The 14961-nt window shown below is 32.7% G+C and overlaps 1 protein-coding gene across 1 annotated transcript; it reads left to right on the top strand.

Moving 5' to 3' along the window:
* The first annotated feature begins 1463 nt into the window (after positions 1-1463).
* LOC122600283 (protein PFC0760c-like) lies at positions 1464-13638 on the top strand. Its single transcript, XM_043772986.1, has 10 exons — positions 1464-1573; positions 1700-1812; positions 3343-3481; positions 5484-5537; positions 5628-5681; positions 5761-5807; positions 5917-6024; positions 6811-6868; positions 7033-7067; positions 13272-13638. Exons 2-9 carry the CDS (start codon positions 1726-1728, stop codon positions 7047-7049), a joined length of 564 nt encoding a protein of 187 aa, XP_043628921.1. The 5' UTR covers positions 1464-1573; positions 1700-1725; the 3' UTR covers positions 7050-7067; positions 13272-13638.
* The last annotated feature ends 1323 nt before the right edge of the window (positions 13639-14961 follow it).

Here is a 14961-nt window from a genome sequence, read left to right as displayed (position 1 = left end):
TTGAGATGGTCATCTTATTTTCAAGACCATTTATACACCAATTGGCTTGATGATTAAATTGTTGAACATTTTATAAGGATTTTTTGTTGTTATCACAACTTATGAACCTTTTATTCTTATTTATATAATCCCAACTTCTCGAAATAAAATTTTGGTTCACTGACATTCCACCAAGTTCGATTAGAACTGATTTATAGCTTGAGATTGTATTGAATGATTATGGTTATTGTTTATGGTATTTCTAAGGCAACTGACCTTCTTTTGGCTTTCCATTGAACTAGAGGGCAAATTTCACCATTCCCTAAATGTCTAGAAGGCCAATTCTCTTAACAAACCTCTAGGGATAGATACCTAGATGAATATAAGTAAGTTGTCCTAGTTGGAAATTGAGGGTTGTTACATAATCATTATTATTTGACACTAAATTCTTATGTTATCATTATTATTCATCTCTTTTAATTTAGTTAATAGGATAAAATTCTCACGATTTCTCAAAAAAAAAAAAAAGGTTTGATTACCTCACGAATTCTCAACAAAAAAAAGTTCGACTTACTCAACAAACAAATTTTTTTTTTATATATATATTTTGAGTTTAATCATTATTATTTGACATTGAATTCTGATATTATTATTAATCATCTCTTTTAATTTAGATTGTTGTCTATTATAAGTTTATTATGTCTTCTTCTTCAACTAAAAAAATAAGACCACGTTAGTTCATCTTGAAGATTTTAACCCAACACATGTTAACCATCATCTACGACTCCGTGTTGTGCATGTATGAACTGTTTTGGATTGGAAAAATTCGAAGAAAATCAAAACATTCGAGATGGTTTTTAATGATGAATTGATATGTGTTTTTATAATTTTTTAAAAACTTCTACTATATCTGCATATTTGTTTTTGGGCTTATTTTCTTTCTTTGGACACACAAGTAAATATATAATTTAAGAAAAAGGGGTAAGATTTTGTATTTGGTTACAACTGCAGGAGATCGAAATATCCAACTACCTTTCTTCATTACATCTTTCTTTATTTCTTTTTTCAAACTGTAAATTTTTTATTTAACTAATTATTACAAATTAATAAACAAATATAAAGAATTTTTCAATAAAAAAGGAAATTAAATTTTTTTCTAACTAAAATCGATAAAAGTAAGTAAATAAGTAACTCCCAATGCCGTCTTCCACGGGTTTTGGGTCCCAATACCGTCTTCGACGGTGTATGGGGGAGGTTGATATGTAGACAGCTTTACCCCTACCAAAGGTAGAGAGGCTGCTTCCAGGTTCTAGCATAGGTAGAAAAGGACCTTCAGCCTTGCTCGACATGAGGATCGAACCTATGACCTCTGTTTTCAAAGACATAAGTTCCAACCACTGATCCAACCCAGTTGGTTTTTCTAATTAAAATCGATGTTGATATGAAATTAGAAAATAAAAAAGTAAAAGGGGGGAACGGCTTATATTTGTCCCCGTGCCTAAGAAGAAGAAAAACTATACAATCGGGGCGCAAAAAACACCAACTAACAAAAACAACATAACAACATCGAAGAAAAAGCCGCACACATCCTTTGGTTAGTGAAAGTAAAAAACCCCCTTTGGTTTCATTCGTTATTATTAGTTTTGGTTTTAATTATGTATATATAAAATGTTAGTATATGTATATATTGAATTGAATTAATAAATACAGTGTTGTGAAGTTAGGGAGGGGAATTGGTTTGTTGAGATGGCGTTTAATAGAGGAGGAGGGGGACGTTACGGAGGTTATAGTGCTGGAAACCATGCTAAACAAGAACCATTTGAAGTCTTTCCTGTAAGTTTCTTTTGTTTTTCTGCCTCTTTAGACATATTCTTGTTTTTGTTGATTTTTTATGCGTTCACTTTATGTTACTATCCTTGATATATTTAATTCTCAAAATTAATAAAAGAAAGGGCAGATGGGGTTGGTTGGGTTTTGCTTTTTTTAATCTTGGGTGAGCTCTCCTCGCGGTTACCCAATGGTATTTCTTGGGGGGTGGTAACGAGTTTAGCGTGGGTTCGAGGTCCACATACGGCTCGTTTGGATGTAACTGTGGAATCTCGAGATATCTAACAACTAACTTGGTCAAAACAGGTTGGGTTTAAACGGTTTCGAGTCATAAAGTCTTTGGCTTTCTTTTATACTAGTTGATGTGTTAAATATGACTACAAAAACCATGTTATTACAACTTAGAAGATTGGAAGGATTAATGACACACTTTGGGAAATTTTTAACTTTACGATGCATCTGGTCTTCTTCCATTATGATCTACATTGACCTATTCGTAAGTAAATTTCTCCAAACATCCTGCATTGTCGAAAGTTCATACAAGATTCTGCCTATAATACTTATGTCAATTTGTCAATTCCCAGAGCATGTTCTTTTATTAATTCGTTGTGAAATTAATGCAACACCATAGTTGCAAAAAGCGCATTTCTAGGCTCACACGCCTACCAGACTTGAACCGTGGGTTTTTTTTCATGCTGAGCCAAGTCACATTCAGAGGCTCATCTATGCATATTGCCTTGGTTTTGAGGCTCTTTAGTGCCTAGGCATGCTTGATTAACATTTGTGCCTTTAGTCGTTTTTTGTGGACTATATATTGGCATTTGGATCGTATTATTCTTTTTAAGTCTGGCCATGTTATTCCGACTTAAAAGAGATAACATTGGAAACCGTGACCTGATGTCTAAACAGAATATCACACTGTGCACAGACAACTGTGTGATGTACTGATAGAAACTCAAAAATTAGGCAAGCAAACTGATCGATTAATATTTTGATAGGCCCAATTCGAGAACGGCTATTTCTCCAGTACAAGCAACAAAAAGGAGTACAATATTCTGAATGGAAAAAAGAAACTGAAACTGGCTTGCCATATAATATTGTCACTTAATAACTGCTACTAGAAACCAGGGAGTGGACTGCTTCCCTCCATTCCATTATTACAATGCTTTGTTGACCCATTGGGTCAACCCAAAAACCAAACATAGCATTGAATTGATCAGGTTAACTGGGATCCAGATCGACAGTCGACCCGATTATGTTTCCTCTTGTATACTTGTAGCTGCTTCGTATCATTTACACTGCTGTTGGCTTATTAGATAATCAGCTCCAGGGGTTGGGAATCCAAACACCATAGTTTCTTATCTTATCATCTATGAACTGAGTTTATATTTAAGACATGTTATTAAGTTGGCCTTTTATTTTAGAATGTTTGCTCTGCTTCCCAGCTAGATTTAACGCATTTAGAACCTGTAAATTCATTGAAGATATTATTCAAGTGATCGTCTGGCATTTATAAACATATATTTGTAATTGCAGGAAATCAAGGAACTCCCTGATGTCAATCTTAAACAAATAGGACAAGATTTTAGGAGTTTAGTATCATGGGGTAATGAATTGCAGAAGTTTTGGATTTCATCTCCTTATCATTTGGGGAATATGGGTCAAGATGCTAAAAGTAAGTATTCCAGTTTGTTTGGTACCATTTTCCTATGCAAAGTATCAATTTAGAGTCAATGAATCAAGAACATGCTAAACTGATAATGCAGAACACCCATTAGATTCACCATTACCAGACAACGCGTCAGCTACCGTATTCTCATTTCCATTTTTGTATTGGATTTCAAATTTAAACCCTTGTAAGCCATTTTTGATGCTCTTCTGTCACTAATCATTGCTCCAGTAAATATGTGAAACTATGTTGATGAGTACGCACTAGAAAGTGTCTACCCAATAAGTAGGGTTGACTGAATTAAGTTATTGGCTTAGATTCCTGCTTCAAAATTGCTCCAATACCATGTCCCAATGCATCTGTTAAAATAAATTGTATTCACAATAAAAAGCTTCAAATAAAGTAACATACTTTCTTTCAGTTCCATCTCGACTAATAGCCAAAGATTGCTCATATAACCTTTACCCTCATGGGATTGCTGGAACCACTCCAAGAATCACCTCTTCAGACCATCCCAAGAATGAAAAGGTGCACGCCCCTCGCTCCACCTATACCATCACGAAGCCTGACCCTCCATAGACAAAACTGCAGCCTGTAGTTGATCATAACCTCAATACCTATTTCAAAGTACCTCTCCATTCGATAAATCCAATCTTGTGCGTCTTCACCTTTGAATATGGGCATTATGTAAATTCAACTTCATGTGAAACCATTCCAGTCTCTAACTTGTCACAATCACCCATTCTGATTTGTGCTTGATAAAAATCTCCTTGACTGTTAGATTCATTTCCTAACCACTCTGCTCGTTTTTGTTCACCTGATGCACTAGTTTCCATTTGATACGAAGTTTAAAGAAATGCAACCTCATCATATTGAGGCTTAGAAGATAGTTTTTTGGTTTTTTAAGGGGTTCAAGGGCTGGGATGACTAAGTTCTGTTTGTCAAGCCATTAAGTTATCAGTCTTGTTTGACAATGCTTTAAGTTGCTGTTACACCTTTTAAGAATTTCCAATACCTCTTTACATGCTTCTGATCTATTTTGAACGTATGCCCCCAACATTTTTCTCCAGTGTCTTGAGTCGATGATAGAACCCAGAACTCAACAAGGATAAGTTACTGATTTTTATTTCTAGAAGACCAAAAGATTACAAGATAGTAGACCCAATTCGAGATGGGTTGATCTCCATACAACCCTATTCGAGATGGGTAATTCTCCTAAAACAAACAAAGTTTGCTAATTGTAAATAACCAGACATGACCCAAAATGAAAACTAAGCCTCCTATATAAATGCTAACTTTGCCCATGCTAAGAGTCACCCATGACCTTCTGGTTTCTTGCCAATGAACCACTTCTTCATATTTAATATCCTGCCTAGTAACATTAATTGGGTCTGACCTTTTGGGATCTTATCAGTCGATCATCAACTGCTTTATGATACCCTGCTAATTTAGCTTATGAATCTGTTTTTTAGACTGCATGTTTACTTTTACTTTTGTTTTTTTCTTTTCTACTGCCCAAGATCAGGTATGTGCTCTCTGATACCAATTTGATACGAATCAAATCGGAAAGTATCATTAAATAATGAAAGAAATTAAAGAAACAAAGAAATATAGTTCCTACACTTCGGGAGAAGTAGGTTATCTCGAGTCTATTGACTCCACAAATCTATCGATACCCCTTACTTGGCCTATGAGTTCTATTATAACTCTCCTAAACTTGAGTAACAAGAAAGACTAACAAAATAATTAGGAAACTAGTAAGAACTCTCTAGCCCAAGTTAATTTAGTATTTGTCCGAAACCCCTAAAGGCTCTTGACTTGCTTGGAACACCTTGGCCTTTAAATTTCTCCACCGGCCACCGCTGACCACTATTTGTATCATAATGTTGTCCTGGTGGGTTTTTTACATTATCCATGAAGACTGCATATCTGGTCTTCAGATTCCAATATTTCTTGTGTCGTCTTTTTTGATGCTGATATCATTTGATTGTCATGTATTCTTACACAGAAAATGCTGGTGTCTTTCCAATGATGACTGATGAGTATTTTCCTGCTGAACTAGGTAAAACATTTATGTGTAACAGTATCTTGTCACATGTTATACCTTCATCTATTAAAGACTGCTGAGAAGTTTGGTTGCTTTTTCAAACAGTTGCAGGGAAGGTGAAGCATATCAATAAGAAGATTCGATGGGATCCGCAGTCAGGTTTGAAATTGTGATTTACAAAACTGTCTTAATCTTGGTTTCAAGTCACATATCTAACAACAATATTTTTTTACGGTAGACCTACAGAAGTTGGATATTTTTGAGAAGCTGGATCAAGGACCTCAGGTAATTTTGTTTAGTCAATTTGAAATATGATTAGTTCTTTAAAAAAAAATGCCTTTGGCAGTACGTGTCTTTAAAAGAAGCAAACCGTGCTCTTATATCTGTTGACTAGGGTCAAGATGCTGGTGACAAGGAAAAGAACGAGGATGAAGATGATGATGATGAAGACAACGAAAATTTCGAGGAGGAAGAAGACGCTAGTGGTGATGATTATGATCAGGTATGTAAATTTGATCTCAATCATGTAACATTGGTATTTTCATATGTAGCTAAGCAGTTAAACTATAACTAGGAGGATGTTATTAAACTATTTCATATGTGCAAGTAATTAGAAAACTATGGTATATATGATTTTTGAAACAGTTTTTTTAATCTAAACCACTAGGGTTCTTCAGATACTAAATTCATTTCACTAATGCAAGAATTAATCATCCCATTCTATCATAGTATCATTGCACTATGTAGTTAATATATAACCATTTATTTTATTAAATAAGATTAATAGAATGATTTAGGACGTTGTAAGCTTTTGAAAGCATGTTTTATGATTTTGGGGATGTTTGACGTGCTTGAAATGTTTTAGTTATAGCTAATATTGTTTGACCTTATGTCAATCAAATAACACTCAAATTGACCCGTTCTTATACGAATGGGATAAATCACCACCTGTAGGACTTAATCTGGTCTTGTTTAGCTATTTGCTTAGGTTTCGTAAGAGATGCTTCTTTTTTGAAGCATAGATATATTGGACATTCTGGCTTCTTGGAGCATACTTTAGACCAATTCTAGTTATTGGACTCAGCTAGCCTGTTACATTGGTGGAACCAGTAGGTCAAAGTGTCTATCCTGGTTAGGGCACTTTCAGGGTGAAAATGGTACTCGCTTTATGATGTAATGTCTTTCTGTTGAGCAATTATTTTTATTTCATTCTAATATTGTGCAATTTATGCACATTCGTTAAATAAAGATATATATGGTATTTATTGTAAATTTGATAACCCCGCAGAACATTGAATTTGATGATGATGAAGACGAATTCAACCCGGTTGAGGATCATGGTGATGGTATGCAATCATCCCTTTTTAAATCCATATTAGTTTAACAACTTGAAATATATCCACATATTTGGCATATCTTCCTGCTATAATATATATATATATATATATATATGCATATGGGCTCTCTGGATATCCAGGCCATGTACTAATTGGTCTACTTTTTGTTGCAGATGAGGGTTATTACTAGGAGATAAGAAGTCTACAGGTATTGATAGTAAATCTCTTGATATATGTTTCTGTTTATAGTCAGAGTTCAAAGATGACAAGGATTAAATTTGAGGGTGAGGCTATTCAACAAGGTTATTCAGAACCTTGATGCATTCTTTTTTCACATATAACCGAATTCCATGACCCAACAAATGAAGATAGTAAAAAAAAATTTAAAAGATAAGTGCTTATAATGTTAAAGACTAAAAAAAAAAATTTTAAATAAAATAATTTAGTAAGGGCAAATTTGATATTTTATAAAACCTCTTTTCATAATGGGTGTTTATTAAGGGTAATTTATTAATTCCGTATGTAACTAATGAAATATATAGAATATCAATCCATCCCCCCCTTTTTCAAACTTTGAACTACCCAAGATTCCTCTATTTTTTATTCATTAATTTAAACATCTCTACCTAATATACTTATAATACCCTTAATGAAATAATTTACAACATAAACCATTCAACCCTTAAAATAACTACACAACCACCTTTAACATCAATTATTTTAACAATTGCCATCATTGCCGTCCCCACCACCCGTCACCGCCACCATTTTCGACACCATCGCCGTCGTCACTACCATTGTCGGCGCATTTTGCGGGTATATAATTCGTATCTAAAAAATGAGGGTGTGATAATTTTTATAAAAGAGTATAGATTATTACGTGCTAACAAGATATGTTATTTGTTGAGCGTGAAATAGATGTGCAATATGGACCTGTAAATTTCATTATCTATGTGTAGATAACATCCTTAATTGACATTTTTGAAAAAATATAATTCTAAAGCAGCTACTAGATTAATATTTTTTTCGTAATTGCTTCATAACTTTTTCGTTTTTCACTATTTTGTAAGACTACATTATCATATGATATTTAATATATGTCTCCAAAGAATATTGTAAAACTTGTAACTGTTGGGTCTATTTAAATACTGCTAAGACTAGCCTAAGACTAGTTTTTGTGTAAGTTCTTTTTTGACAAACTATTTCATCATGTGTCTATTGCTAGCAAGAACATATAAATAGTATAATGGTGTTCCTTGAGCTAGGAGGGGATCATTAACTTTCGTCCATATATTGTTAAATGTTAATTTTTTTTTTTTTTTCAATCTTTATCTTGATGGTTGTAATATCATAATTCTTGGAACTATTTCCATCGGTGTCACTCGGATCTTTTTGAAGCCAGATCAAAATGTTGTATACTTTTAGTATTCCATGGAGTGTCTAAAGCCAATTATATTATAATTATAATATATATTAAAAACAAATTATCGAAAAGCGTGTAAAAATAGTATATTTTTTTTATTTTTATTTTCACCACATAAGTTTCAATCTTTACATTTTTAGCACTAAACTATAATATTTTTTAGTAAACTTTTTGTTCTATTTATTTTCACCACAAAACTTTCAATCTTTACACTTTTAGCACTAAACTATAATATTTTTTAGTAATAGTATACTTCTTATTTTTTTTACTTTCACCACAAAAATTTCAATCTTGACACTTTTAGCACTAAACTATAATACTTTTATTAAACTTTTTAGCGTGTAAAGAATAGTATATTTTTTTATTTTCACCACATAAGTTTCAATTTTTACATTTTTAGCGTTAAACTATAATACTTTTTAGTAAACTTTTTGTTCTATTTATTTTCACCACAAAACTTTCAATCTTTACACTTTTAGCACTAAACAATAATATTTTTTAGTAATAATATACTTTTTATTCTTTTTACTTTCACCACATAAGTTTCAATCTTTATACTTTTAGCACTAAACTATAATACTTTTATTAAACTTTTTAGCGTGTAACGAATATTATATTTTTTATTCTCACCACATAACCTTCAATTTTTACATTTTTAGCGCTAAACTATAATACTTTTTAGTAAACTTTTTGTTCAATTTATTTTTACCACAAAACTTTCAATCTTTATACTTTTAGCACTAAACTATAATATTTTTTAGTAATAGTATATATTTTATTCTTTTTACTTTTACCACAGAAGTTTCAATCTTTACACTTTTAGCACTAAAGTATAATACTTTTATTAAACTTTTTAGCGTGTAACGAATATTATATTTTTTATTTTTTTATTTTCACCACATAAGTTTCAATTTTTACATTTTTAGTATTAAACTATAATACTTTTTAGTAAACTTTTTGTTCTATTTATTTTAATCACAAAACTTTCAATTTTTACACTTTTAGCACTAAACTATAATATTTTTTAATAATAGTATACTTTTTATTTTTTTTACTTTCACCACAGAAGTTTCAATCTTTACACTTTTAACACTAAACTATAATACTTTTAGCATGTAAAAAATAGTATATTTTTTTATTTCTTTTATTTTCACCACATAAGTTTCAATCTTTACATTTTTAAAACTAAACTAGAATTTTTGGTAAACTTTTTATTCTATTTATTTTTACCACAAAATTTTTAATCTTTACACTTTTAGCACTAAACTATAATATTTTTTAATAATATTATACTTTTTATTCTTTTTACTTTCACCACAGAAGTTTCAATCATTACACTTTTAGGACTAAACTATAATACTTTTTAGTAAACTTTTTATTCTTTTTATTTTCAACACAAAACTTTCAATCTTTACACTTTTATCACTAAACTTTAATATTTTTTAGTAAACTTTGTATTCTTTTTATTTTCACTACAATATTTTAACTCCTTACACTTTTAGCACTAAACTTTCATAGTTTTTAATTTTATTTTATTTTAAGGTACGAGAAAGCGTTTATAGAATAGTATACTTTTTATTTTATTTTTTATTTTCACCACAATAGTTTCACTCATTACACTTTTAGAACAAAACTTTTATAATTCTTAGTAAACTTTTTAATCTTTTTATTTTCACCATAATATCTTAACCCCTTACAATTTTAACACTATGTTTTTCTACTTTTTGATAATCTTTTATTTTAACTATAACATTTTAACCTCTTACACTTTAGCAATAAACTTTTTAACACATTAAAAAGAAATGTACGGGAAAACTTATAAAGAATAATAAACTTTCTATTCATTTTATTTTCACCACAACATTTTAACCCCTTATACTTTTAGCACCAAATTTTTATACTTTTTGATTTTCTTTTATTTTCACCACAACATTTAAGTCTCTTGCACTTTTAACACTAAACTTTTATGTGAACGACTTTCACTTTCACACAAAACTTTTACAGTTCATTTTTAACTAACAAATGTCAGTTTTTAATAATTTGAATAATACATATTTTTTCAAAAAGTTTATGGCACATTATCTCTTGAATAATATTTTTATTAAATCGTTAACAAATGTAATGTCTCCCGGGGCAACGCCCGGGTGACATATCTAGTTTCTACGTAAAGATGGAGAAATTGTGTGAACAAATTCAATTTTCCCTCAAAATGGATGGAAATCAATTTACGAAGAATTTGAGGTGTTCATCACTACGTCAAAACTAACAAGACCACCCAAATAGAGCCAATTCAACGATGTTTTTTTTTTTTTTTTTTCTGTTTTATGCACTGGAACCTTCTCCTCGTAGCTCTTGACACTTGCCACGTTGCTTGGGCTCTCCGTTTGCCTGGTGAATTAGAGAGGAGATTGCTAATACCTCGGTATAAGGGTAGTACAAGAAGTCAGTATGATAGCTTGAAACATAAAGAAAAAAATATGTCAAACCAAATCACAATGATATTGGCTTTGGGTCAGTAATATATGCTAAAATATGTTAATATGCTAAAATAAAAAACCTAACAGATAGTTTAATTGGATTTCGATACTGATTATTTAGTTATTACAAGCAGTTTCTTCTTATTTTTTTGGTAAGACAGCTAAGCCATTTGACCATTTCTAATGATAAATTTATAGAAAGCTTACGAAATGAACCTGAAGTTACCATGTAACATTCGTGACTTTTGACCTCAATTGACTTGTAATTAAACGTAATTAAGTGAGGACGATTTCGTGAATGTATATGATTTATTGAACGTTTTGATATGTATTAACGTAACGTTGAGTTTAAATGTGTTAACGGCTTCGTTTTGGCATTTAAATGACGAATAGCTATTTGTTGAAATTAGCGGAGCGGGGCCTCAAAAATGAGACCCCATGACTAACCTCTCTCTTCCCTTACCACACACTCTTCTCTTCTCTTTTCCTTATCCTTTTTTTTATCCTCCCTCTCTCCCCCATATCATTCATTCTCCTTCTTCTTCATTTACCAAAATGCTCCACCATAAATTGTTCATGAATCCTTGCAAATCTTGTGTTGTTAGTGTTAAATTAACTAAACTTCTTAGCAATAATAACCTACATCATCAAAATCTAAGCTTCTTACAAGTTTCAAGTGTTCATCCTCCTCCTAGCTCCAAATTCGGATTTAAGGGCTTTTGGAAGATTTGGTAAGTGAAACCTAACTTAATTTCTCCATTTCATGTCATTAAACATGTTTCCTAGTCAAATCTTATGGGTTCTTGCTTGATTTCGGGTCAAAAACGGATTTGGGTCGATTTAGGGTTTCATTAGGGTTTTGGTTGAATTTGAGGTGAATCCGGATTTGTATGATGTTATGAATGGAATCTATGATAGGGGTTTTGTTTGTTTATGTCAAATGATGTTTGTTTGTGCTTCAAAACATGTCTTGAACCTTCCTTAGTCGATCTTGAAGTCAAGAATCTGCCCAGTCGGAGCACGGCCGCTCAGACAGACGCATCGTGCTTGTGGCCGTGCTACGTGCCCAGTTATTCCCGTACTGCAGACGCTCACACGGTCGACCGTGCGAGCGGCCGCAGTTTTTCTGTCCTTTCCTCAAGTTTTTCGTTCGGTTATCGGTCGACTTTTAATGATCCAAAACTTGTTTATTAGTCTTATATCATCATTTTAAGGTCAACAAAATTGATTAAACACATTCCTAAACACTTTGATTTTTACGTCAAATTTTGGTACTAATTAAGTCATTAAATCGTATTTAACTAAAACTCTTCAATATGGTTTAAGCATTCTTGGATCACTTTTAGATCACCCTTGGAAAGTGTGGCGTACGTAGTTTAACTAGTTAGACCTTACCGTTGGGATGCCTTTGTGATATTTTGATATTATAAAGTAGGTTGTGATCGTTGTTGAAGTTTGGTTGTGGACCCTTGATGACCGTTGGACATTCTTAGCGTGATGTTAACTTGTTGTAGCCGCTTAAGGTGAGTTTCGTAAACCCTCCCTACTCAATTGAGATTCGGGCTGAAAAGTGTACGTGCTTGTTATTGTCGTTTAATCGATTGATTGATTTCTTGATTAACGTATTGACTTGTTGCTCGGTTATTATGCTTTCGTTTATGAATACTTGTTGTGGTTTGGGTAGTTGTACATACATGGAAGACGGTTATACTTTCAATGAATAGGAGATGTGGTGGGAAGGCTGCGGGTGACCCTATATATAAGCATCAATGATTCCTTGAAAGTAGAATCGTATGAAGTGTATGTGCATTGTGTTGTTGGATGATGGAAAACGTTTTGAAATGGAACGGGACATAGGATCTCGCATGATAACATTTCCCCCCTTAACGTATTATAGATTTGTGATTGTGATACCAATTAAGTTCATGTTGATGGCATAGCGATAAGCCCACGATTTGTGGCATAACTTTGTTGTTAATGATGTTGTTTAACATGTATATTGAATATGAATGCTTAGTTGTAACGTAACGTTGATCATGCCGTTGAAATATACGTAAGACATGCCGTTGAAATATACGTAAGACATGCCGTTGAAATATACGTAAGACATGCCGTGATATTACGCATTTGAAATATATGTAAGTCGTGCCTAGAACGTATTTTACGCATTTGAAATATATGTAAGTCGTGCCTGGAACGTATTTTACGCATTTGAAATATATGTAAGTCGTGTCTGGAACGTATTATACGCATTGTTTATCATGTAAGTCGTGTCGGTTTATCGCGCATTATTTATTATGTAAGTCGTGCCATTATAACTATAATTGAACGTAAACGTTGACTTGTATTGATTTGTGATAACGTGAAACCTTTTAGGGTTTCCTTGGAACGTGATTAAGTACTCTAATCCTCGTATATCGTTGACGGTTGTTATCCCGACACACTTATTTCCTGTTACTTGTCCCTACGAACTCACCAACTTTATGTTGACGCGTGTTAGTACACTTTTCAGGTGACAGGTTAGCTCAAAGATGTATTGGATGATTGATTGCCTGGTTTTGCTAGAATTGGATTTGGACTTGGACTTCTTGGATCCGTGATTCATTATTCCCGATTAGGGTTTATGCTTAGATGTGATCCGGTTGCTTGCACTACTAAATGGTTCGTATGGATTTACTTGATCCTTTTATGCATTTAGTTTACTCTACATAATTTCCATATCGTGCTGTGCTTTTCCTGTGATACCCCATGATTCCGCCTTGTTGGGGTGTTACATACCAAGCCTATGAGGCTATGATTTGTGTTAGAAGAAAATGAGACACAGTTATGAGTTGTATTTTTCCTGCATTTTAATATATCGTGGGCGGATTATTTGGGAATTGAATTTGCATACACTCGCTAAAGGCAATTAGGCAAACTAAAGTTATCATACTTATGATACGATATTTACACTATGAAAATAGAATATCATACCAAAAAAAGGGACAAAATAGTGTGTATGAATCAACCCAGCCTTTCCGGCCCATCTCCATTCACACTAAAAATGACCCATTTCAACAAGCTGATCCATTTTGATCCATTTCTACCCTGCTAGCAGTACTAGATAAAAGAACTAAAAAATCACTAAGAAATGATTTCCGCTAAAGTGCTTTCTTCTGTTAACTTTGAATGGAGCTTTTCAAGTTCCTTTTCAACGCCAACAGCTCCTAGATGCTTCAAGATATACCGACAATGCTTCATTTACAACCGAAACTGCACATCCATCTGGAGCGGGATCATTTTCCGTGAGTACCTGACAATTGTATTAAGAAACATATAGATATCATAACAAAAAAAAAAATTAAAAATGGAGATACAACTACAAATGTCGAAGACACACAGCTGAAGTTGAAGATAAATCCCAATAATATGGCATGATAATTGGGTGTACCGTGAAAGATGATAAGTTGGCTAGGGCTGAAACTTCCTTTGCATGGCTTCTCAGAAGGTCTGTAATTTCATCTGTTCGAGAAACTGCAAAACCTGCTCGCCTGAAAAAGGGAGAACATTTTTTATAATACAATATGAATACTAGATGATCACGTAAAGAATACCATCGATAAATTTACATGCACTCATTGAGTAATAGCTGAGACGCAGAGTTCAAAATCTCTAAAAATTAAAGGCGGACTTAGTGATATATGTATCTTAAATATGCCCGACTGTTCCAATTTGATATACGGATGCTGCTTCTAGATGGTAAATGGGAGTTGATTATATTTCATGTAGCATTTCTATTTTTTTACCAAAAATATGTCCTCCCTTCTCATTTTATTTTATATAATAAATATTAAGTAAATAAATAGTTAAATTTCTTATACAACTGGATTTTTACAGATACAAAAACATTTGACTACTGTAACTCTAAAGAACATAAGCACATAAAACGCTACCACAATTCAAACAGTCTAAAATGCAAAGTACCTCTCATTCCTTATTGATGCAGGCAGGTCAGCCCTAATTGATCTGATTGATTTGACCGCAGACTCGATCACTTCCATCTCCTTCTCTGCCGTTTCATTTGTCCAGGACTGCAAAAAGTGAACCATAACACTAGTATAAATTTCTGCTCACTTGATCCAACAAAAGACCTGACATAAGTAATGATAATTTTGCATCTTAAACACAACCTAATACAGCCAAAATAGAGTTATTTGTTGCCT

Source organism: Erigeron canadensis, chromosome 5, assembly GCF_010389155.1.
Source record: "Erigeron canadensis isolate Cc75 chromosome 5, C_canadensis_v1, whole genome shotgun sequence".
Classification (NCBI taxonomy): Eukaryota; Viridiplantae; Streptophyta; class Magnoliopsida; order Asterales; family Asteraceae; genus Erigeron; species Erigeron canadensis.
Note: the sequence above shows the minus strand (reverse complement) of the source record. Positions and strands in the feature narration are given on the sequence as shown.